This window comes from Rhinatrema bivittatum, chromosome 10 (assembly GCF_901001135.1).
Source record: "Rhinatrema bivittatum chromosome 10, aRhiBiv1.1, whole genome shotgun sequence".
NCBI classification, from domain to species: Eukaryota; Metazoa; Chordata; class Amphibia; order Gymnophiona; family Rhinatrematidae; genus Rhinatrema; species Rhinatrema bivittatum.
In genome coordinates this window covers 79,726,915-79,750,114 of record NC_042624.1, presented here as the reverse complement: position 1 = coordinate 79,750,114, position 23,200 = coordinate 79,726,915, and the positions used below count along the sequence as shown (strand labels likewise).

Here is a 23,200-nt window from a genome sequence, read left to right as displayed (position 1 = left end):
TGTTCATATTAGAAATACAGCTGTAGAAAAACAGCATTAGTGGCACAAGACTGGAATATTTAATTGTGGAAAAGCAAGAGTAAAACCAGAAATGAAGTAAGGTCTTCACTATGCAGTACATATAAAAAATGGGCATACTAGATATACTTGTTGGTCTTTGTCTGCCATTCATTTCTACATGTTTCTGTTTCTACAGACTTATAGGGAGAATTTCAACACAGCCAGTTGTTCAGTAGACTATACTGAATAGCTGCTTCAAATTATGTTGTCATTATTGGGTTGGGGGTGGGGGGAAGTTTGGGGGGTGTTGATCTGTTAGGGATGGAAAAGGGATATGATATGCATACAGGCATTTGGCAGTGTAAACCAATGAACCCAATCTTGTTTCTATGATTTTATTTTTATTTATTTATTTAGCGTTTTTCTATACCGGCATTCATGATTAGAAACCACATCATGCCGGTTTACATAAAACAAGGGGTGAGAACAAGAAACGAAACAACAAGTGCAAGGAGAACAAAAGTTACATTACAAGAGGGTCTTAAACTGGGAAGAGTTAATGGTTATTGAAATCAATAAAACATATTTGAACATAAATTATGTTGTCAAGGCAAGATTATAACATAATTTTACATACCAGTTGGCTTAAAATTTATCTCTTCATCCATTCTAATCAATCCAATGGAAGATAAATCATTTAAATTCTCCAAACACAGTTCTATTAAAAATAAAAAAAAACTTCTAACAAATTTACATTTAGCATATATATATATCCTAAGATATTTGCTATCTGTATTCATATAAAAACAGGTGAAACTCTATTTTTTATATGGAAAGATCTAAACCTTTTAGAAAATCTTCTGAACTATTTATTTCTTTCGACCCAAGTAAATAAGGATTGGCCAAGGGTTATTCAATTTTATTAGAATGAGGTTTTGGAAAAAATGTTGATAGTACTATGGATTGATTCAATTGAATCAGAGAAACTATTTTTGGTAGACCCTTAGGATGAGTTCTCAATGCTACTCTATTTTTGAAAATTAGTGTATTGGTGCTAGGGATGGGCAGCAGGGATGGATTCGTCCCATTCGGTATTCGTATTCGTGGGGAACCAAATCCGTTGCATCTGTTCTCGGGGGACCCCGATCCATTTGTTAGTTACGTATGTATTCGTTTCCCAAAAAACCCCCATCCCAACCATTTAAATTTAATTAACCAGTGCCATTGGTCGGCCCCTGTCACATCGTAGGAGCAATGGACGGCCGGCGCCATCTTGTGCTCCTACCATGTGGCAGGGGCCGACCAATGGCACTGGTAGCCCCTGTGACATAGTGAGGGCAAAGGCTATAGGCGCCATTTTGAATACCGGCAGTTGACAGCCCGAGTGCAGGACATCGCGCCAGGACCCCTGCTGGATCACCAGGGACTTTTGGTAAGTCTTGGGGGTGTCAGGAAGCTGGGGGGTTTATTCATTAGATATGTTGTATTTGAGGGGGTTCGCCATACGTTTCATGACCCCACGAATACAACGAATAGGGACATATACGTTGCGGATTGCCAATACGTCGAAAACAAATGCACACCCCTAATTGGTGCTCACTGACTCTGCAAGCTGAGGTCACCACTATCAAAAATATGGTCTCCAAGTTAAAGATTTTAGATCAAGATGCGAGAGGTTCAAAAGGAAAATTGGTTCTTATCTGCTAATTTTCATTCCTGGCATACCACAGATCAGTCCAAACAAGTGGGTTTTGCATCCCTACCAGCAGATGGAGGCAGAGAATAAAAGCTTTTCAGGCACTGCTACATAACCGAGAATGCCATCTGCAGTCCCTCAGTATTGACCTGTACCCAAGTCAAGATAGAAAACAATTCTCAACTATACTCTAACTCCTCCCTCCAGGGCGAGCAGAGAAGTAATGGTTGGCACCCCTTGAACTGGGAGCCTGCACATCTAGGATAGAACTGAAAATCCAACTTGATGGTCTTTTGAACTCAAGGGGATGGGCTTCTGGACTGAGCTGTGGTATTCCAGGAATGAAAATTAGCAGATAAGAACCAATTTTCCTTTCCTGTTCATAAACCATATCAGTCCAGAAAAGTGGGATGTACCCAAGCTCCCTTATACCAAGCGGGAACCTGAAAAACTCTCTCTTAACACACTCTCTCAAACACAGCCTCCTCTGGAGCCCGCACATCCAATCTGTAGTATTTGGTAAAAGTGTGAAGCAAAGACCATGTTGCTGTCCTACAGATCTCCTGCAGTGACACCAACTGACACTTCACCCAGGAGGCTGCTGTGCCCTCAGAGTGGACACGCAAGCCCTCCGGGGCAAACCGGCCTTTACAGAGATAGGCCAAAAAATAGTCTCCTTCACCCATCGTGCAATGGCGGCTTTAGATGCTTTACTTCCTTTCTTTGGTCCACTAAACAAGACAAACAGATGATCTGAACACCAAACACTTAGTAACTTTAAGGGACCATAACAGAATCGACGAACATCCAATAAGTGAAGTTCCCTAGCATGTGGTGTCTCCAACGACAAATTCAGACAAGATGGTCAAGATGAAAAGAGAAAACGATCTTTGGCAAGTATGAAGGCAACGTTTGCATAGACACCCCGTTGTCTGTAATCCACAAGAAAAGATTCCTACATGACAATGCCTGAAGCTCCAAAATCCGCCTGCCCGAACAAATCGCCGCCAGAAAGGCTGACTTCAGGGTGAGATCCTTCAAAGACACTCTTCGCAAAAGTTCAAAAGGAGGTCCACAAAGCACTGCAGATCCAAATTAAGGCTCTAGGATGGAAACATCCTACGAACCGGTGGACACAAATGCTTTGCCTCCTTCAGAAAACATATGACATCCGGATATGAGGCCAACAGCCTGCCCTGTAGCTTACCTTGAAGTCAAGCTAAGGCTGCTACCTGAATTTGAAGCGAATTGTAGGCCTGGCCCTTTGCTAAACCCTGTTGCAAAAAAGCCAAGATCTGCGGAATGTTCATCCGCATGGGCTCCAGATTTTCTTGCCAACACCAGACTCAAACACTCTCCACACTCTACAATAGGCAAGTGAAGTGGACAGCCTTCTAAGCCTGCAGTAAAGTAATAATAACCAGCTCCGAATATCCTTTCAACCATAACTGCCTCCTCTCAAAAGCCAAGCCATGATCTGCCTGAATGAAAATATGGGACCCTGCTGCAGTAATCCCAGTAGATGAGCCAATCTGATGGGACCGTTTATCACGAGAAGAACTAGATCCACAAACCACTCTGGCGCTACCAGAACCACCCTTCCTGGGTGTCTCTCTAAATGTCGCAACACTCTGCACACCGTCCTTATTTCCAACCTATTGATAGACCAGGATGCTTCCACTGATGACCAAAGACCTTGGGCTGTCCGTCCTTGACAGACTACCCTCAATCCTTCAGGCTAGCATCAGTAGTCACCATTACCCAGTCTGGAGACTCCATATCCACTCTTCTATCCAAATTGTGGCAAGATAGCCACCATGAGAGACTGTACTTGGACTCCCCCGGAGTGGTAAGGGGCAATGAAAATTCTCTGACAGTGGGTTGCACCTGGATAAAAGCACCCTCTGGACCGGATGCATGTGCACAAACACCCATGGCATGAGTTCCAGCATAGAAGCCATAGAACCCAGGACCTTTAAATAATCCCAGACACTGGGTGCAGTAGCCGAGCCACCTGTGCCTGCAACTTTATAACCCTCTCTGAGGTAAGAAACACCTTGCCAATACGAGTATCGAACTTTGCTCCCAGGTATTCCAATAACTGGGAAGGAGCAAGGTGACTTTTCACTAGATTTAACACAGCCCAGCCATTGCAACATCTCTATGACTTGCCAAACCAACTGACTGCATTCCACCTCTGACTTCACTCTGACACATCAATATGTGTGTTTTTATTTTTATTTTTTCTCTCTCCACTAAAGGATAAGATTCAATTATTAAGCTATGCTTGTCTTCAAAATGGATACAGATAGATTTGGACATGATTTATCACATTCACCAAATTATAATTATTATAAAACGATGTTACCGAACCTTATGGCACCTGTTTAATGGATATAATTTGATATATTTAGTAACATTAATTTATTGTAAACCTTATTGTAAACCGTTGTGATGGTAACCTATCTTAACGATGGTATAGAAAAGATTTTAAATAAATATATAAATAAGATAAGGGTCGACTAAAATGCTCTCCTTTCTCAAAGTGGTAGCTACCATGACCATCACCTTCGTGGAAGTCTGCGGAGCTGTTGCTAACCCAAAAGGAAGAGCTCGAAACTGGAAATGCTGCCCTTGCACCATGACCTAAAGCAACTTCTGATGCTCTAAGTGTATGGGAATGTGCAGGTAGGCCTCCATCAAATCAAAAAATGCCAGAAACTCTCCTTTGCGAACCACTGCTATCACTTCCTCAACATTTCCATATGAAAATGCGGAACCCGAAGCATTGCACTGACCTGATGGAGATCCAGAATAGGTCGAAAAGTGTCCTCATTTTTGGGGACTATGAAGTAAACTGAGTACCTCCCTTGGCTAAGTTCTTTCAGCGGTACCGATACAATGGGGCCTAGGCTCTGAAGACACTGTAATTTTTGTGTTTACTGAAGAGGATGTTGAGGAGGTACCCGTAATGGAGAAGGTTTTCATGGGTAATGATTCAGATGGACTGAATCAAATCACGGTGAACCTAGAAGATGTGGTAGGCCTGATTGACAAACTGAAGAGTAGTAAATCACCTGGACCGGATGGTATACACCCCAGAGTTCTGAAGGAACTAAAAAATGAAATTTCAGACCTATTAGTAAAAATTTGTAACTTATCATTAAAATCATCCATTGTACCTGAAGACTGGAGGATAGCAAATGTAACCCCAATATTTAAAAAGGGCTCCAGGGGCGATCCAGGAAACTACAGACTGGTTAGCCTGACTTCAGTGCCAGGAAAAATAGTGGAAAGTGTTCTAAACATCAAAATCACAGAACATATAGAAAGATATGGTTTAATGGAACAAAGTCAGCATGGCTTTACCCAGGGCAAGTCTTGCCTCACAAATCTGCTTCACTTTTTTGAAGGAGTTAATAAACACATGGATAAAGGTGAACCGGTAGATATAGTATACTTGGATTTTCAGAAGGCGTTTGACAAAGTTCCTCATGAGAGGCTTCTAGGAAAAGTAAAAAGTCATGGGATAGGTGGCGATGTCCTTTCGTGGATTGCAAACTGGCTAAAAGACAGGAAACAGAGAGTAGGATTAAATGGACAATTTTCTCAGTGGAAGGGAGTGGACAGTGGAGTGCCTCAGGGATCTGTATTGGGACCCTTACTTTTCAATATATTTATAAATGATCTGGAAAGAAATACGAGTGAGATAATCAAATTTGCAGATGACACAAAATTGTTCAGAGTAGTTAAATCACAAGCAGATTGTGATAAATTGCAGGAAGACCTTGTGAGACTGGAAAATTGGGCATCCAAATTGCGATGGAGAAGGTACAGAGAAGGGCTACCAAAATGATAAGGGGAATGGAACAACTCCCCTATGAGGAAAGACTAAAGAGGTTAGGACTTTTCAGCTTGGAGAAGAGACGACTGAGGGGGGATATGATAGAGGTGTTTAAAATCATGAGAGGTCTAGAACGGGTAGATGTGAATCGGTTATTTACTCTTTCGGATAGTAGAAAGACTAGGGGGCACTCCATGAAGTTAGCATGGGGCACATTTAAAACTAATCGGAGAAAGTTCTTTTTTACTCAACGCACAATTAGACTCTGGAATTTGTTGCCTGAGGATGTGGTTAGTGCAGTTAATATAGCTGTGTTTAAAAAAGGATTGGATAAGTTCTTGGAGGAGAAGTCCATTACCTGCTATTAAGTTCACTTAGAGAATAGCCACTGCCATTAGCAATGGTTACATGGAATAGACTTAGTTTTTGGGTACTTGCCAGGTTCTTATGGCCTGGATTGGCCACTGTTGGAAACAGGATGCTGGGCTTGATGGACCCTTGGTCTGACCCAGTATGGCATTTTCTTATGTTCTTATGGAATAGACTTAGTTTTTGGGTACTTGCCAGGTTCTTATGGCCTGGATTGGCCACTGTTGGAGGCGGGATGCTGGGCTTGATGGACCCTTGGTCTGACCCAGTATGGCATTTTCTTATGTTCTTATGTTCTTAATGTATCCCGAACTGCCTCTTGTTTGCCATGGGATGCGCATCGGGACACTATGAAGGCTTCTCTGAGCAGTCGCGAAAATTCTAAGGTGGTACTGTCTCTTATAATCTCTCCCTTGTAAAAGAGCGCTAACCTCCCTCCAACAGCTTCCACGGGGGAGTGGACCAGCCTGATCTCACTGTGAGGATTTACTACCTCCGGCCCCCTGACCAGAGTTATCTTGGGGTATTTTCCAGCCACCCTGAAAGGACTGCTATCGTCCTGATCCCTGCTTCTGCACTGAAAATGAAGTCTTTTTGGAACGAAATCTCCTCATATCCCTGAAGTGAGAGCGTGGTGGGAAATTTTTCTTGCCTTTCTTCTTATCCTCTGGCAACCTATTCCCCTTTGACTCCTCCAGATCTTCTCCAAACAACAGTTTTCCTTTAAAGGGCAGATTATACAGCACCCATATCTGATGACCAATTACGCAACCACAGGAGCCTCTGCATTGCTACTGCTGAGACCATGCTCTCGGCGGACGTCTGGTGCTACTGCCGAGACCATGCTCTCGGCGGACGTCCGGACCAAATCATACAGTGCATCCGCCACATAGACTACTCCATGTTCCAACCAGGCCACCTCTCTGGAATTTGCTGCAGGGTTAGAATCCTTCTCTTGTGCCTTCTGCAGCCAACACAGACAGGCTCTTTGTATAAGGCTACCACAGATAGCTGCTTGAAGGCTTAAGGCCAAAACCTCAAACATCCTCTTCAAATGAATTTCCAGCTTTCAGACATCCTTCAGTGTGACTGACCCTGCCACTGAGATAGTCGTCTTCTTAGTCATTGCTGATCCCACAGCATCACCCTTTGGCAACACCAACAGCTCCAAAGTATCCTTCGCCAAGGGATATAACTTCACCATTGTCCTGGCTACTTTGAGGCCTGCCTGCGGAGTATCCCACTCCCAGTTCACCAACTTTTTCACCTTCTTCAGCAATGGGAAAGCTTTTGGCAATCCCTGAAGTCCATCCAGGACTGGATCCACCCTTTTATTATCAAACTCCTCCTGGACGAACTTGATCCACCACTCCTCCAGAACCTGGGGAAAAAGAGGTCTCAACTTTCCTTGCAGAACAGGCAGACCACCCTAGGATAATCTCCTTCCGTGACCAGAAGTTCTTCTGGGTCAGCTAAATCCTTGCTCCCATCCCCTGGATCAGCCCCAATATCAGTACTCAGATTATTTTGTGGGTCATCTGATGATTCCAAATCCACAGAGCCTTCGTCTCCCACAGAACAGTCAAGATCCAGATGGTATAACAGCCCCCCCCCCACCCCCCACCAGCCAGGGCCACCTTAGATCTCTTAGAGGTCCGATGAGGTTTCTGCCTCAAGGACCAATAACCTCCTATTTCTTTCTTGGCCAGATAGGCCTTGTTCAATAACAAAACAAACTCAGTGGACAAATCCTCCACCTTACTGTCAGAACAAGGGTCCATCAAGCCCACTGTCTCCAACAGTGGCCAAACCAGGCCATAAGAACCTGGCAAGTACCCAAAAATTAAGTCTATCCCATGTTACTGTTGCTAGTAATAGCAGTGGCTATTTTCTAAGTCAACTTAATTAATAGCAGGTAATGGACTTCTCCTCCAAGAACTTATTCAGTCCTTTTTTAAACCCAGCTACACTACTGCACTAACCACATTCTCTGGCAACAAATTCTAGAGTTTAATTGTGCGTTGAGTAAAAAAGAACTTTCTTCAATTAGTTTTAAATGTGCTACCTGCTTACTTCATGGAGTGCCCCCTAGTCCTTCTATTATCCAAAAGAGTAAATAACCGATTTACATTTACCTGTTCTAGACCTCTCATGATTTTAAACACCTCTATCATATCCCCCCTCAGCCGTCTCTTCTCCAAGCTGAACAGTACAAACCTCTTTAGTCTTTCCTCATAGGGAAGTTGTTCTATCCCCTTTATCATTTTGGTCACCCTTCTCTGTACCTTCTCCATTGCAACTATATCTTTTTTGAAATGCGGCACCAGAATTGTACACAGTATTCAAGGTGTGGTCTCACCATGGAGCGATACAGAGGCATTATGACATTTTCCGTTTTATTCACCATTCCCTTTCTAATAATTCCCAAAATTCTGTTTGCTTTCTTGACTGCCTCAGCACACTGAACCAACGATTTCAATGTGTTATCCACTATGACGCCTAGATCTCTTTCTTGGGTGGTAGCTCCTAATATGGAACCTAACATTGTGTAACTATACCATGGGTTATTTTTCCCTATATGCATCAACTTTCACTGATCCACACTAAATTTCATCTGCCATTTGGATGCCCAATTTTCCAGTCTCACAAGGTCTTCCTGCAGTTCATCACAATCCGCTTGTGATTTAACTATGCTGAATAATTTTGTATTATCTGCAAATTTGATTACCTCACTCGTATTCCTTTCCAGATCATTTATAAATATATTGAAAAGTAAGGGTCCCAATACAGATTCCTGAGGCACTCCACTGCCCACTCCCTTCCACTGGGAAAATTGTCCATTTAATCCTAATCTCTGTTTCCTGTCTTTTAGCCAGTTTGCAATCCACGAAAGGACATCGCCACCTATCCCATGACTTTTTACTTTTCCTAGAAGACTCTCATGAGGAAAGTTGTCAAATGCCTTCTGAAAATCCAAATACACTACATCTACCGATTCACCTTTATCTACATGTTTATTAATCCCTTCAAAAAAGTGAAGCAGATTTATGAGGCAAGACTTGCCTTGGGTAAAGCCATGCTGACTTTGCTCCATTAAACCATGTCTTTCTATATGTTCTGTGATTTTGATATTTAGAACACTTTCCACTATGTTTCCTGGCACTGAAGTCAGGCTCACTGGTCTGTAGTTTCCCGGATCTTCCTCCTGGTCCCCTGCACAGGTTGAATTGCCGGAGACAGCAGGGGAGGGGAGTCTCTGAGCACCCAAGGAGCTGGCTCCTTCTTGCCGCTGCTTTTTCAGCCTCCCGAAAAGTCTGACGGGTCCTTGACTCTTCTGCTGCCTGCCACCCCAACAAAGGTTCCCCTCCCCTGCACACAACACAGCCAAGTTAAGCCATTCGCACCTAACTCCTCAGGCCGGCTTCATTATTGCCGCACATGTGGAGTTATAGCTCTGAGCCAATCTGCCATGCTAAGAAAGAATGTCAGTGATGAAAGTCACCTTTCCCGAACTGTCCTGGATCCCAAGAGAGCCAAGAAACCGGACGCGTCCTCCTCTTCCCAGTACCAGCCATCTGCCCAACAGCCCTCACTTAGTTCTGCTCAGTCTGGTTTTTTGTTTTGGTTTTTTTTAAATACAAGGCACCAAATAAACCAGCCAAAGGAATAACAAAAAAGGGTACTTCCCTGATCCTGGCTTTCAGCAAGGGGGCAGAAGGCTTCAGGCGGACAGAGGGAACCAGGACACCTGGTTTTCAGTCTCCTGGGTGTTGCAGGCTAAAGCAGCTCAGGGATCACCAACTCCCATTCACCTGGCTTGACCTGAGGGATGGCACCTCAGAGAGCACATCTTCTAGACTCCTGTCTCTCTTCTCTTCTTTACTTCTATCTCCTTATCTCCTCTCTATTTTTCTTTGCTAGACTGCAGGATTGCACCTCTACCATCTGCTGGAGATAAAGAAATACTGAGGGACTGCAGGTGGCACTCTCAGTTATATAGCAGTGCCTGAAACTTTTTTATTCTCTGCCTTCATCTGCTGGTAGGAATGCAAAACCCACTTGTCTGGAATGATCTGGGATATGAACAGGAATGGAGGATACATTAATTTGGAGAGTACCAGACTGAAGTCCCATTGTGTGGGTGGATCTTTTATGGAAGAATAAAGAAGATGCAAGAGGTATTTAATGAATTTTGCTACAACAGGGAAACAACACTGGAAGGCCTTCTGAAAATTGATATGCTGTAATAGCATTCAGATGTACTCTGATAGAATTAGATTTTAATCCTGACTAGGAAAGGTTGAACAGAAAATGAAGTAGTGTAAAACTGGAGCATTTGAAGGGATTCTGGTTTTGAGATGTGCAGTTATCCTTGTGCCTTATTTATTAGTTTAATTTACTGCATCTTTCTGTTATGGATAATAACTGCCATTCTGTGCCTTTTGTTAAGGGTAGTAACTGCCATTCCATACTTACTAGAGCATTGATGTCAGATCTCCTGGAATCATTGCTAATGTGATCACCATTTTCTTTGCATTGTCCTTCATATCTCCTCTGTTATATGTGTGCGGAACATATCCCACACCAATAGTGACAGTCGCTTTCTTAGCCTCGCACCTGGTCACCTACCCCACACATCGCTAGCCACCATTTCGTTCCCTCCTCATCCATTCAGCCTTTAGGATGAACCCGAACAGTTATGCCTGCTGGAAGTTTTAGGTTCTTCGGCATCATTTTCCTCTTGAATATTACCACTGGGCGCAGTTATGTGCCATATACCAGGCAAAGCAGGACCACCGTGAAATGGGCCTTTTCATGACCAGTTGTTTTTACAAGTATGGTCTTCTCACCAATGCCAGCTACAGTGAGATTGCCAGGCATATCAAAGGTCATCGGTGTTTCATTCATATTACCACTGTTATTCATATCAAAATGATTCTTTGTTCTCTACTGAATAATGAATTTGTGGAACGAACAAATCTTTTCATTAATCTCTTTAGGCAGTTTCTGTGAAATCTTTGTGCGCTGACGAAGGCACAATCCATATCGGTTCGTGAACCGCGAACACCAACTAGACGATGCTGTGAATTCTTTCAGACCTTTGCTCGCTGAATACTTTTTTCTTTTGCTATTTGAAGAGCATGAATCCTAATGCTCGAGTGAGTCACATTGTAGCCATTCTTTCTGCATTTCTTTACCCAGTCATTCAAACCTTTTCCATTCCTTCAAAAGGCGCAATTTTGAAACGCTTTCTTTGACTTTGGCATTTCTAGCAGCTTTTCTTCATTTTTTCTCCAATCTCTGATGAGTTTTTCACTAATGTCAAATTCTCTTGCAGTTACCCAATTATTGGCCTCCTTTGCAAAATCTATAACCTTCAGTTTCAGCAATGCGATGTAAGATGGTCACTTTTTCTTCTCAGTGCTCAATTTTCTGAGGGTACGATGTCATTATTCTAATGGCTGTCTCTGCTGTCAGAATCCTTCCCTCCCTCCCTCATGTCTGTCCCTGTTTTCAGAATCCTTCTCTCTCTCATGTCTGTCCCTGCTGTCAGAATCCTTCCTTTCCTCCCTCATGTCTGTCCCACGGTCAGAATCCTTCCCTCCCTCCCCTTCCCTGTCCCCCCCTGTCAGAATTCTTCCCTCCCTCCCCCCATGGCTGCCTCCTGTCAGAAACCTTCCCTCCCTCCCCCATGGCTGCCCCTCCGGTTGAATCTCCCCCCCCCCCCCCCCGATTCCTTAACACATCTGCTATCTGGACAACGACGGCACTTGCATTTGCTCAGAAACATCCTTTCTCTCCCACGGTGTCCCAGTGTAGCAGAAGGTCAGCTTCTCTCCCCAAAACTCCTCCGGATCCCTTAACTCGAATGCTTGCTGCTGCTATGAGGATAATGATGAAATTGTGGTCGCTCAGGCGTGTCCTCCCTCCTCCGCTGTGGGGTCCCAGTTGCGCGCTTTGAACCGTGTAGTTCTAAGTGCGCCGATCAGACCCTGGCTTGGGAGGGGGAGGACATGCCTGCGCAACTGCAAGTGCCGTCACTGTCCTCATAGCGGGTGAGTTAAGAGATCGGGAGGAGGAACATGCAAACAATTCAGTTTATGCATCTTGCATTACGATACCGGCATTAATGTGGATTGATTTTTGGGGTAAAATTTTTCGACTTATATATGAGAATATACAGTAGATTAGAAGGGATTTTCTCCCAGTCCTGCAAAATTCTCTCTGCTGGAAAGTGGGAGAAGAACCTATTCCCTCTACTCATCTCTAGCAACTTCCTCAAAACTTATTAGAATGGCAGTACAGCTCCCTCCTGCTCTTCTCTTTTCCCCAGTCAAAAATGAATGGAGCTGTTCTGTTAAACAGTAAGTTGGAAAAGAGATATTTGTCACAATTCCTCTGGAGCAAATATTTTAGTGAAATTTAATCCAAGTAAAGACAGCTGAGAAAATTGTATTTCTACAGGACACAGCCATCATTCCTTGTATATGTCAGCAGTTTTTTTCAGAAAATACTGGACAAGCAAGTTAAGAATGTGTACTAGAGAAAGAAAGGGCAGTCTTCTGAGTGCATTTGCAGTATTAACTCCATTGCCTGATAAAATAAAATCCAGACAAAAGCCAAATAGCATCAAGAAAGTCACTATGGGCCTTTTTTTAAAAAGCATTTACACGCTTAAAATTGGGTTTTACACATGTAAATCAACTTTATTTGAATAAATGGGCTTTTGAAAATTGTTAGAATATATGTCATTGAATCGCCCTTAGGATTTGCTCGCATAAGTACAAATTACTCAAGTAAATGGCTTTTGAAAATTACCTCCTGTTTCTTTTGTTTCTCTAGGATGTTATCTACAGTACATTTCTTCTCATAGTATGCAATGCATAGGACAGATTTCTTCTGAGAAATCTCTAATGTCTTGGTTTTTAATAATGAAAAGAATGAGGAGGAAGATAATGATAATGAAGCTGCAGTCAAAGAAACCAAGTAGACCATCAGTGTCATGTAGGAGTTATTCTGCCCAGCCCCATTTATCCACATATCACTGGTGAAATGATTGGTTGACACAGCAGGTTTTTCTTAGGACACGAAATAATGTTAACCCTAATAAAGGTAATAAAAATAACAAACCTTGCAATTTTGCTTCAATTCCAACCTTGTCCAATCCAGTGGGAAATCCTACACAAAAAGATAATGTGATATTTATAAATAATTCCAAACCCAACTTGAAATGTAGTTCTCTAGGGAGACAATTATTGTTAGTATTTTAAAGAAGTCAATTTTAAGATACAAATTCAGAGTACAAATTATAGCTATTTTAGTGGTAAGCTAGGGCTACCATATTTTATCTTGCTCTTCTGGAAGCCTATGCCTTTTCGGAAGGGCTCAGCCACGCGCATAAAGGAAAATTGGTTCTTACCTGATAGTTTCATTCCTGAGTACCACAGATCAGTCCAGACTCCTGGGTTTTGTCTCCCCTCCAGCAGATGGAAACAGAGAAGTTTTGACAGACTCTGCCCTATATCCTGAGGTGCCACCCACAGTCCGTCAGTATTACTCAGTATCAAAGCAAAATGGTTCAAAACCAAACTAACTATATGCAACTAACATTTAACTTGAACTGGATCACTAACCCCAACTGAAAACAGAACCCGTTGAATACGGTAAACAAGATTGATCTGCAGACCAGAAATAACAAATGCTGAATGAGCGGACTCTCTATTACCTCTATGTGCCAAGTGGGTGGGACTCTGGACTGATCCGTGGTACTACAGGAATGAAAATGATCAGGTAAGGACCAATTTTCCTTTCCCTGTACGTACTCGGATCAGTCCTGGGATGTACCAGAGCTTTTCTTACCTGGGATGGGATCCGGAAAGGCCCGCTCTCAGCACACCTTCTCCAAATCCCCCCGCCCCCGGGGCCTGGACATTCAGCCTGTAATGCCTTGCAAAGGTATGTAAGGATTTCCATGTAGCCACTCTGCAAATCTTTTTTTTTTTTTAATTCTTTATTTATTACTTTTTCAAAATGTTTACAACAAACAAAACATTTAAGAAATCTCCTAATGACTGAGTCCTTAATAAGAAACAGGAAACATTTTTTCAACCTAACATTAAGCATACAATTCAGTCATTATTATACTTAAGGAAATTCAAGTGAGTCTCAAGATATTTGAACGGATTATAGAGAAAACATTAGTCAAGGAAAAATGCATTGTCAATACTCTACTAATCATATAAGCCGATCATTTTCCTGCTAGGAGATCCCTAAGACCTACTGGCTCTGTGAATGTGTAGGTATTCCCCTTTAACTTAACAGTGCACTTGCATGGATATTTTAAAATAAAATATCCACCTTTATCTATTACTTCTTTCCTATAAGATAGGAATTTCTTTCTGCGTAATTGAGTCGTCTTAACTAGATCTGGAAAGATCCATACTCTTTCCCCATAGAAAGTACTTAATCGATTTCGAAAAAAGGATTTCAAAACGTTTTCCTTATCAGTTGCAAAAGCAAACTGAATTAATAATGTTCCTCGTTCTTTAACTACCAAGTCTTGTTGAGACTTTTGCAGTAAATCAGATAAGTTTATAGAACTATTTTGAACTACCTCTATTTCTAATTTTTCCTTTTCTTTTTCTTTAGCACTCTCTACAAGTTGTTCTTCTCTTAACACTTTCTTCATGATCCCCAAATAAAAAGCTTTCACTATAACTGGTAAACATTTCTCTGGTATTTTTAATATCTGCAACATATATTCCCTAAATAATTCCACCGAGTCTATTTTATTTAAAATTGGAAAGTTATTTACCCTTAAATTTAGGGATCTTATAGAGTTTTCAAGAATTTCTAATCTCTTATTTATATTTCCTTCTGCTGTAACCTGATAGCTCTGAACTTTTTCAATCTGAGAAACACGTGTAGTCAGTGTGCTAATTTCTTTATTTTGTTTCTCTAGTTCGAGGGTATTTTGTACTGACGAATTAGTTGTTTTCAAAACTGCACCAGTTAATTTATTAATTGAGTCATCTAATTTCACTAAATAGTTCCACAAACTTTCTAACGTTATATTTACTGGTTTTTAAATTTGAGAATCCGTTTTTATTAACACTTCAATACTATCCTGTTTTTCTACCGATGGTACAAAAGTCTTTGGAGTACTTGTTTCTTTTGGGGTCGGCACAGATTTTTCTAACACACTCAGTTGTCCTAATTGCACAGATATATCTGTCTCCTTAGCAGGATGCACGGACTCATTCACCCGCTCGCTAGGTCTCTGGGACTCCATCTGCTCCTCCAGGGGGAGGTGGCGTATAAGTCCTGGTTAAGTTATTTTTCCTTTTAGTATTCTGATATAAATATGCCACACACCAAACGGAAGGCCAAGTTAAGGCCTCCAGCTGGAGTGATTATGGCAGATTCCGGACTCTAACTTAAATACCCCTGTAGGACAGACCGTTGGAGGAGTAGCATTAGAACGGAATGCCTCCTCCCAGGCCCTAGAAACATCCTTAAGTCTCTGCAAATCTTTTGCAGTGAAACCTGTTGGCATTCCGCCCAAGAAGCCGCCTGAGAACGAGCAGAATGTGCCCAAAGCCCCACCAGCCAGGGTTTTCCCTGTAGCAAATATGCAGAACTTATAGCCTCTTTCAGCCATCAGGCTATTGAGGTCTTAGAAGCCATATTACCTCTTTTTGGACCACTCCAGAGCACAAAGAGATGATCCGAGACATGAAAACTGTTGATAGCTTCCAGATACCGCAGCAAAGCCCTGCGAACATCTAATTTCCTTAAGTCCTTAGAAAGGGGATCCGACCGGTCCAGTTCTGAAAAGGACGGGAGCTCCACTGATTGATTCAAATGAAAAGAGGAAACTACCTTTGGAAGAAACAAAGGAACCATTCGCAAGGATACTCCAGAATCTGAAATCCTTAAGAAGGGCTCCCTACATGATAATGCCTGAAGCTTGGACACCCTTCGAACAGAGGAAATAGCCACTAGAAACACCACCTTTAATGTGAAGTCTTTCAACGTTGCCCTTTCAAAGGTTCAAAAGGCACAGCAACACAAAGCTGTGAGGACTAAATTTAGGCTCCAGGACGAACAAGGGTGTCTTACAGGCGGGCGTGTTTCGCTCCCCAGAGGAAGGGAGATACATCCGGATGTGCAGCCAACGCTACCACCCCCTGTATGGTACTGCGTAACAACCAAGGGCTGCCACCTGCACTCAAGGAACTACACGACAACCCTTTAGACAGCCCAGCTTGCAGAAAACACAAAATATCCGACACAGATACCCGGGTAGGAACAACCTTTCATTCCATGCACCAAGATTCGAAAACTTTCCATACCCGGGCGTAAGAAAGGGAAGTGGACGATTTACGAGATCTCAAAAAGGTTGCCACTACCGCATCAGAATAACCTTTGCACTTCAGACGCTGCCTCTCAAAAGCCATGTTGCTAGACAAAAGCGATTGGCCTGGTTGAAACAGACGGGCCCTTGATGTAGAAGGTTCGGGAGATCCCGAAATCTCAGGGCCCTGCCACTGCCAGGTTGACCAGATCCGCAAACCATGGACGCCACGGCCATTCCGGAGCTATGAGGATCATGTCTGCCGAGTGTAGTTCTATTCGCCTGAGCACTTTGCCGATCAGAGGCCAAGGCGGAAACACGTATAGGAGGACGTTCGTCGGCCAGAGAAGAACCAGGGCATCTACTCCTTCCACCCGACTCCCTGCGGCAAACCGAAGAAGCGCGGGGCCTTGGCATTCTTGAATGTCACCATTAGATCCATGCTGGGAGTGCCCTTCTGCAGGAGGAAGCGGCTTAATTGCGCCGAGCTCGAGAAGGCGCTGCAATGTTCCTTTTCTGCCCGACGCTTTGTTGCATATCCGCATGGGGAGACCAGAACCAGTGCCGGAGGCGACGTGCAAATCTAAAGCGTAGCTGTGCCTTATCACAGAGAGAATCCACTGGCCCGATGTGAGTTTGGTCCATTCCTCGTAAAACAGAGACAGTCGACCCCTTTTGACCGGAACCGAGGAATGGACAGGCTGCACATCATTGCGGAGGCTTACCTCCCTGTGCAGACTGGATGTTACCAGGTCTACCGAAGCGCCAACCACGAAAGGACTGAGACCATGACTGCTGTCTGCTAGAATTCTGCCAAAAGGAGGAAGTGGATGACCGGGGCGCTTGAGATCTTCGACCGCCACGAAAGCGAGACTTAGAAGAAAAGGAACCTCTCAGCCTTGGCCTATCTTCCGGCAGCCGGTGACCCTTATTCTCTCTCAGGGACAGAATCATGTCCTTCAGTTTCTTACCAGACAGCAACTTGCCCTTAAAAGGCAGAGATCCCAGCTGGGATTTGGAAGAAACATCCACAGACCAGTTTCTTAACCACAACAGCCTGCGTGCAGAGACAGCGGAAACCATGGACCTGGCAGATTTCCTCAATAGATCATAAAGTGCTTCCCCTTCCGACAGGGACTCGTTAGCCTGTAGCTGTTGCATCTAGCAAAGGCCTGCTCTCAGAGAAAAACTGCTACACATCACTGCTCGGACTCCAAGTGCTGAGACCTCTAAAATCTTTTTGAGCTGAAGCTCCAACTTTCGATCTTGCAAATCCTTGAGCGCCGTCGACCCAGTAACTGAGATGGTGGTCTTCTTTGTGACCACTGACACCGCTATGTCCACCTTGGGAACTCGAAGAAGGTCCAAAGCATCCTCCGGCAGAGGATATAGCTTATCCATAGCCTTAGTGACTTTCAACCCCAAATCAGAGTTCTCCCATTCCTTAAACAGCAGGTCAGTAACCGAAAAATGTATTTTTATTTTATTTAGAAGTTTTGTTATATACCGAAATGGAAAGGAAATAGGAGGTCCACGCAGGCCTAATAGCACCGGATCCACAGATCCCAGCCGGGATTCTTCATGTGGGACTTCGATGCCCAATTCCCCCAAAATAGCTGGTATAAGAGGTCCAAGCTCCTCCTTCCTAAACAGGCGGACCACCTTCGGGTTGACTCCCGACCAGCACCCTGCTGCTGGTCCCCATCCCCCTCAACCCCCCTGATCACAGGTCGCTGATGATATATCTGTTTCATGCTGGAGTGCTATTGACCTCAAGAGACGCTTTGAATTTGAGGACCTCGCACTCTCCTTGGGCCTGGATCGCTTCTTGGGCTTGGCTAGCGGCACTGAGGCACCAGATTTGCCCATAGCCTGTTTTTTGCCTGATTTCCTGGCCTTAAAGGCCTTGTGCAACAATAAAATAAAATCAGAGGAGAAAGAGGAGGAGGAAGAAGGGTCCGAATCATCATTGGGGTGCTCCCCCGGTTCAGTAAAAGTATTACACACTGCTTTGCTCCTGTCAGGGGCCAGCTGTTGAGGAGACAATGGAGGAGGGAGAAACCCCTCCCCCGCCGTGGCTCACGCTGCTGAGTTAAGAGGACCCAAAATGGTGCCCGTTCCCGTGGTCAGTGGGAACGGGAGAGGGGAAGGAGGCCTCAGCTCTCCAGATGCCTGCAATATTGCTCAGACGCGAACCCCCCGTTGGCCGCAGAGGTTCCCTCTCCCCCGGGGAGACAGGCCAAACATAGGCCGTCTCTTGAAAGCTGCGTGCGTGCCAAGCCGCACGCACGGCAGGATGATCTGTGAGGCATGACAGAGATTAAAAAACGTCCTTTTCTTTTCTTTTTTTTTTTTTTAAATCCGGCAAAAAAAACGGCTGCAAAAGGCAGCTCAGGACTAAATGTGGCAGGGAGGGAAGGGAGAGCCGACAAGAGGAAATTAAAGCGTTCAGACCAAAAACGTTTTATTTATTTATTTTGCACTTGCCTGTGGGTCCTGGTCCTCCTGGGGTGAGTGAGCCAGGCTCCCTGGTATCACCTTCAGTGCTGCTGAACGATGACAACAAGGCCCTCGACCCCTAGCCGCAGCTGCCTCAAGTACCAGGGGAGATGGTCCCCTCAGGACCTAGCGACCCTTTGGGAGGCTGAGAAATTTTCTCTGTTTCTCTGCTTCTTTTTTTTTTTTTTTTTTAATTAATTCCTATCACCTGTCTAAATTTACTATCACATTTTTTTTTTTTTTACTAAGCAATCAGCACCTCCACCATCTGCTGGAGTCAGACTGTGGGTGGCACCTCAGGATATAGGGCAGAGTCTGTCAAAACGTCTGACTCCATCTGCTGGAGGAGAGGCAAAACCCAGGAGTCTGGACTAATCCGGGTACATACAGGGAACCCCTGTTATGCACCGAAGTACCATACCTCTCCAAAGGGGCGGGGCAGGGGCGGGCCAGCAACATTCAACGGTATCCCAGGGAAGCTGCCAGCATGCGTAACTTACATCTGCTCATCAGAGCAAGTAAATTACTGAACAAAAAATAATAGGGTAGAGGAGGAAGGGGGTTAGGCAAGTTTCCTCCCAGTCCGCTCATGTTGCTGCACGTAATTTGAACATCCCCCCCCCCGCATGCGCAAGTGGCCATCAGATTTTATAACATGCATATGTCCATGTGCGTGCGCCAGGAACCGTGCACACATCGACGTGTGCGCTCCTTTTAAAATCAACCCTATAGAAAGCACATGGAGTGCAAATGTAAGTGTGTAAGCATGCGACTAAGTACGCAACAGATAGAGTAAAGCTGAAAATACGACAGTGGCTTAAAAAATGGTCTTCTCCCAAAGGGAAAAAAACACCCTGGGGGTTGCTGTGGACCCTTCCCCAGAAATTATTCGTGATCCTTCCATATCGGAAAATGAAGATATAAATGGGAAACCTTTTGTGCAAATTCTTTAGAACTATCTCTAAGAACCCATTGCTCTGAAGAAGTTGGACCCAATCCTGGTAAGTCTACAATACCTGGTATTCCCATGCAGTCTCTCATCCAGTACTAACCAGGCCCAAGCCTGTTTAGCTTCCAAGATCAGACAAGATTAAGCATACTCAGGGTGGTGTGGCCAGAAAAACAGCCACTCTCTTGAACTGAAGGTTGCTTAGCTGGAAAAGTGGCATTTTAAGATTTAGCCAGCTAAGTTGCACTTTTTTTTTTAGACTTATTTGCTTATATTACATAGCTGAATAAGTCCGAAAAACACTATTTAGAGGAACAAGCAGCTTTACTGCCACTTACCCAAATAAATCGGAATTTATCCAGATAAGTCCAAACTTGCACTGCTCAAGGTTTTAACATATGCGAGCATATTTGTGCCCATATGTACTCATATTTTATAACCTGCACATATCGTTTGCACATAGGTTATAAAATACTATAGCAACTTTGTGCACACCCATATACATGCATATATGGGCATGCATGGTCAGCTTTAAAAGTTATCTTCTTAATGGCCAATTTACTAAGCATTTTTCCCATACACTCAGGATCAATTTTCAAAGAGTTGCTGAGTGGATAAAATGACTGGCTAATTATAGTTAGTTACTTTTAGATGAATTTTCAGCCAAATCTAAATGGCTACATTTTCAGCTGAAAATTTGCCTACATCTAACCAGTAAAAACTTGATCATCTAGACTTAGGAATCCTATTTGTGCTGTTGGGGCTACTTTCCTAAACATAGACCGTTACCATTGAAAATCGATAACCAGCTAAGTTGAAAGCCCACTCCCACAACCCCTTTTTAATAAACTAAATCCTACTTCCTTGTAAATTTTAGGCAATGGCAGGGAAGATTCTTAAAAGCAGATAATTATCTAACTCCTGAATTTAACAAGTTAAACCTTTTCAAAATCCATCCCTTAGTAGGATTTATCAAGGCCTAGCCTCAAAGAGAAAATTCTAAGTGAATCAAACTCTCAGAAGCCCATATTTAATAAGCTGGCAAGCAGATAAGTTATCTGGATAAAGTTACCTGGATAAATTTAATTGGATATTCAGCATAACTTACTTGTATAAACTTTTCAATTAATATTAGGGATAAGGTTGTCCAATTAACTGTATACAGATAATTTCAGATTTTCTATTTGCATGGACTGATTTGTTTGCGTAAATTTAGTCAGAAAACTCTCAATATAGTGCTCAATATGTTAGCCTGTCCTTAGCAGCTTCCATCCTCATTCCCTTTCTGTTGAGGTCATTTTTCCAAAAAGATTTTGTGTAAAGCAACCTGAACAAAGGGGGTATATTTTTAAAGGGGAAACAGCAGGTAAAATCCAAGTTTGCCAACTTTAGTCTTTGAATATTGACCTCTAAAAGTGTTTGCCCTTTTGGGAGGCTGTAATTTCATAGTAACACACACCTATTGTTTTATGTACTTAAACATAGTAGCATAGTAACAAAGTCATACCATAATGCACTGGATTCTTCAAAGCTCTGATATATAGGAATGTAGATCTTATCCATTCCAAAGCTATATTAACATCTGTGATAGTGTGCAGTACAATTTCTGCATTTAAATGTTCAACAAGATGTCTGTGCAAACTAATAATTAAAAAAAGATAAGCAAATATTTAGACAATTTAAAAAATGTAATCTACAAATCAGATATCTATAATGATTTTCTCATTAAAAATCAATCAGGGTCTTATCTAAATCATACTATTGCACCAGCCCTTATTTAAAGTTTAATCATCCCCTTGTAGGACACAAGCTGATTAATTAGTAAATTCACCTGTAAATTTAAACTACTCTCATTCCAATTCCCTTAGTATCCTAAACTTAACTAGGAACTCAATAAAACTAAGATGAAGGCAGCAGACCAGCAGCAAGAGGGGGGCTTTCCAGTCTTTTGCACTGAGTGTCACATGTATGATTTTTTACCCGCCGGTGAGAGATTGTATGTGTGCACTCGGTGCAAAGAGCACCTGGCTCTCAGGGAACGAGTCTGATCTCTGGAGGTTAAAGTAGCAGACTTGGAGGAGCTGAGAGAGACAGAGAGGTACATTGATGAGACCTTCAGGGACATAGTAGCCAAGTCCCAAATCCAGTCTGGCAGCCCTAGTGCTGCCTTGGATCAGAAAGGTCTCCCAGTAGGAGAACATCACCCTGGTGTAGCAGGAAGTGATCCTGTAGCAAGGACCTGCTCTCCAGGTAATGTATTGTCCTCTCGCTCTGAGGACAAGCCTCCCAGGGCTACTGCCCAGGAGGGAAGGATTAGGCCGGCCATCATAGTTGGTGATTCGATTATTAGAAATGTAGATAGCAGGGTGGCTGGTGGACGTGAGGACCGCCTGGTAACTTGCTTGTCTGGTGCGAAGGTGGCAGACCTCACAGGTCACCTAGATAGGATTATAGACAGTGCTGGGGAGGAGCCGGCTGTCGTGGTGCATGTGAGCACCAACGACATAGGAAAATGTTGGAGAGAGGTTCTGGAAGCCAAATTTAGGATTTTAGGTAGGAAACTAAAATCCAGAACCTCCAGGGTGGCATTCTCTGAAATGCTTCCTGTTCCACGTGCAGGTCCCCAGAGGCAGGCAGAGCTCCAGAGTTTCAATGCGTGAATGAGGCGATGGTGCAGGGAAGAGGGATTCAGCATAGTAAGGAACTGGGGAAACTTTTGGGGAAAGGGGAGACTTTTCCGAAAGGATGGGCTCCACCTTAACCAGAGTGGAACCAAGCTGCTGGCACTAACTTTCAAAAAGGAGATAGAGCAGCTTTTAAACTAGAACAAGAGGGAAAGCAGACAGTCAGCAGTGCATGGTTTGGAGAAATGTGTCCTTGAAGGATACTAATGAAACAGGAGAGTTAGGGCATCCCAACAGAGAGGTTCCATTAAAAGCAAACATAGTCCATATGCCTATATGTAAAAAATGACCAAAGCTAATGATTTCCAAATTATCCCAAACAAATGAAAAGCAGGTTGTTAAAGAAAACAAAAAACACACTTTGAAATGTCTGTATGCCAATGCCAGAAGTCTAAGAAGTAAGGTGGCAGAGTTAGAGTGTATAGCAGCAAATGATGAGCTTGATATAATTGGCATCTTGGTGGAAGGAGGATAACCAATGGGACAGTGCTATATCAGGGTACAAATTATATTGCAATGATAGGGAGGATCAATTTGGCGGGGGTATAGAATCCAACAGGATAAAGATCATACAAGAGACTAAATGCTCAGTAGAATCTATATGGGTAGAAATCCCATGTGTGTTGGGTAAGAGTATAGTGATAGGAGTATACTACCGTCCACCTGGATAAAATGGTCAGACAGATGATGAAATGCTAAGAGAAATCAGGGAAGCAAACCAATTTGACAGTGCAATAATAATGGGAGATTTCAATTACCCCAATATTGACTGGGTAAATGTAACATCAGGATTTGCTAGAGA

At 43.3% G+C, this 23,200-nt stretch overlaps 1 protein-coding gene across 1 annotated transcript in view; it reads right to left on the bottom strand.

Annotated features, from left to right (window-relative positions):
* Positions 1-23,200, bottom strand: part of LOC115099805 (probable ATP-dependent DNA helicase HFM1) — a 451,200-nt gene that overhangs the window by 132,235 nt on the left and 295,765 nt on the right. Inside the window, exons 15-17 of the mRNA XM_029617654.1 lie at positions 21,222-21,355; positions 13,041-13,088; positions 638-718 (exon numbers count right to left, since the gene is read on the bottom strand). Of these exons, the coding sequence (XP_029473514.1) occupies positions 638-718; positions 13,041-13,088; positions 21,222-21,355 (263 nt within the window). The remainder of the gene's footprint in view (positions 1-637; positions 719-13,040; positions 13,089-21,221; positions 21,356-23,200) is intronic.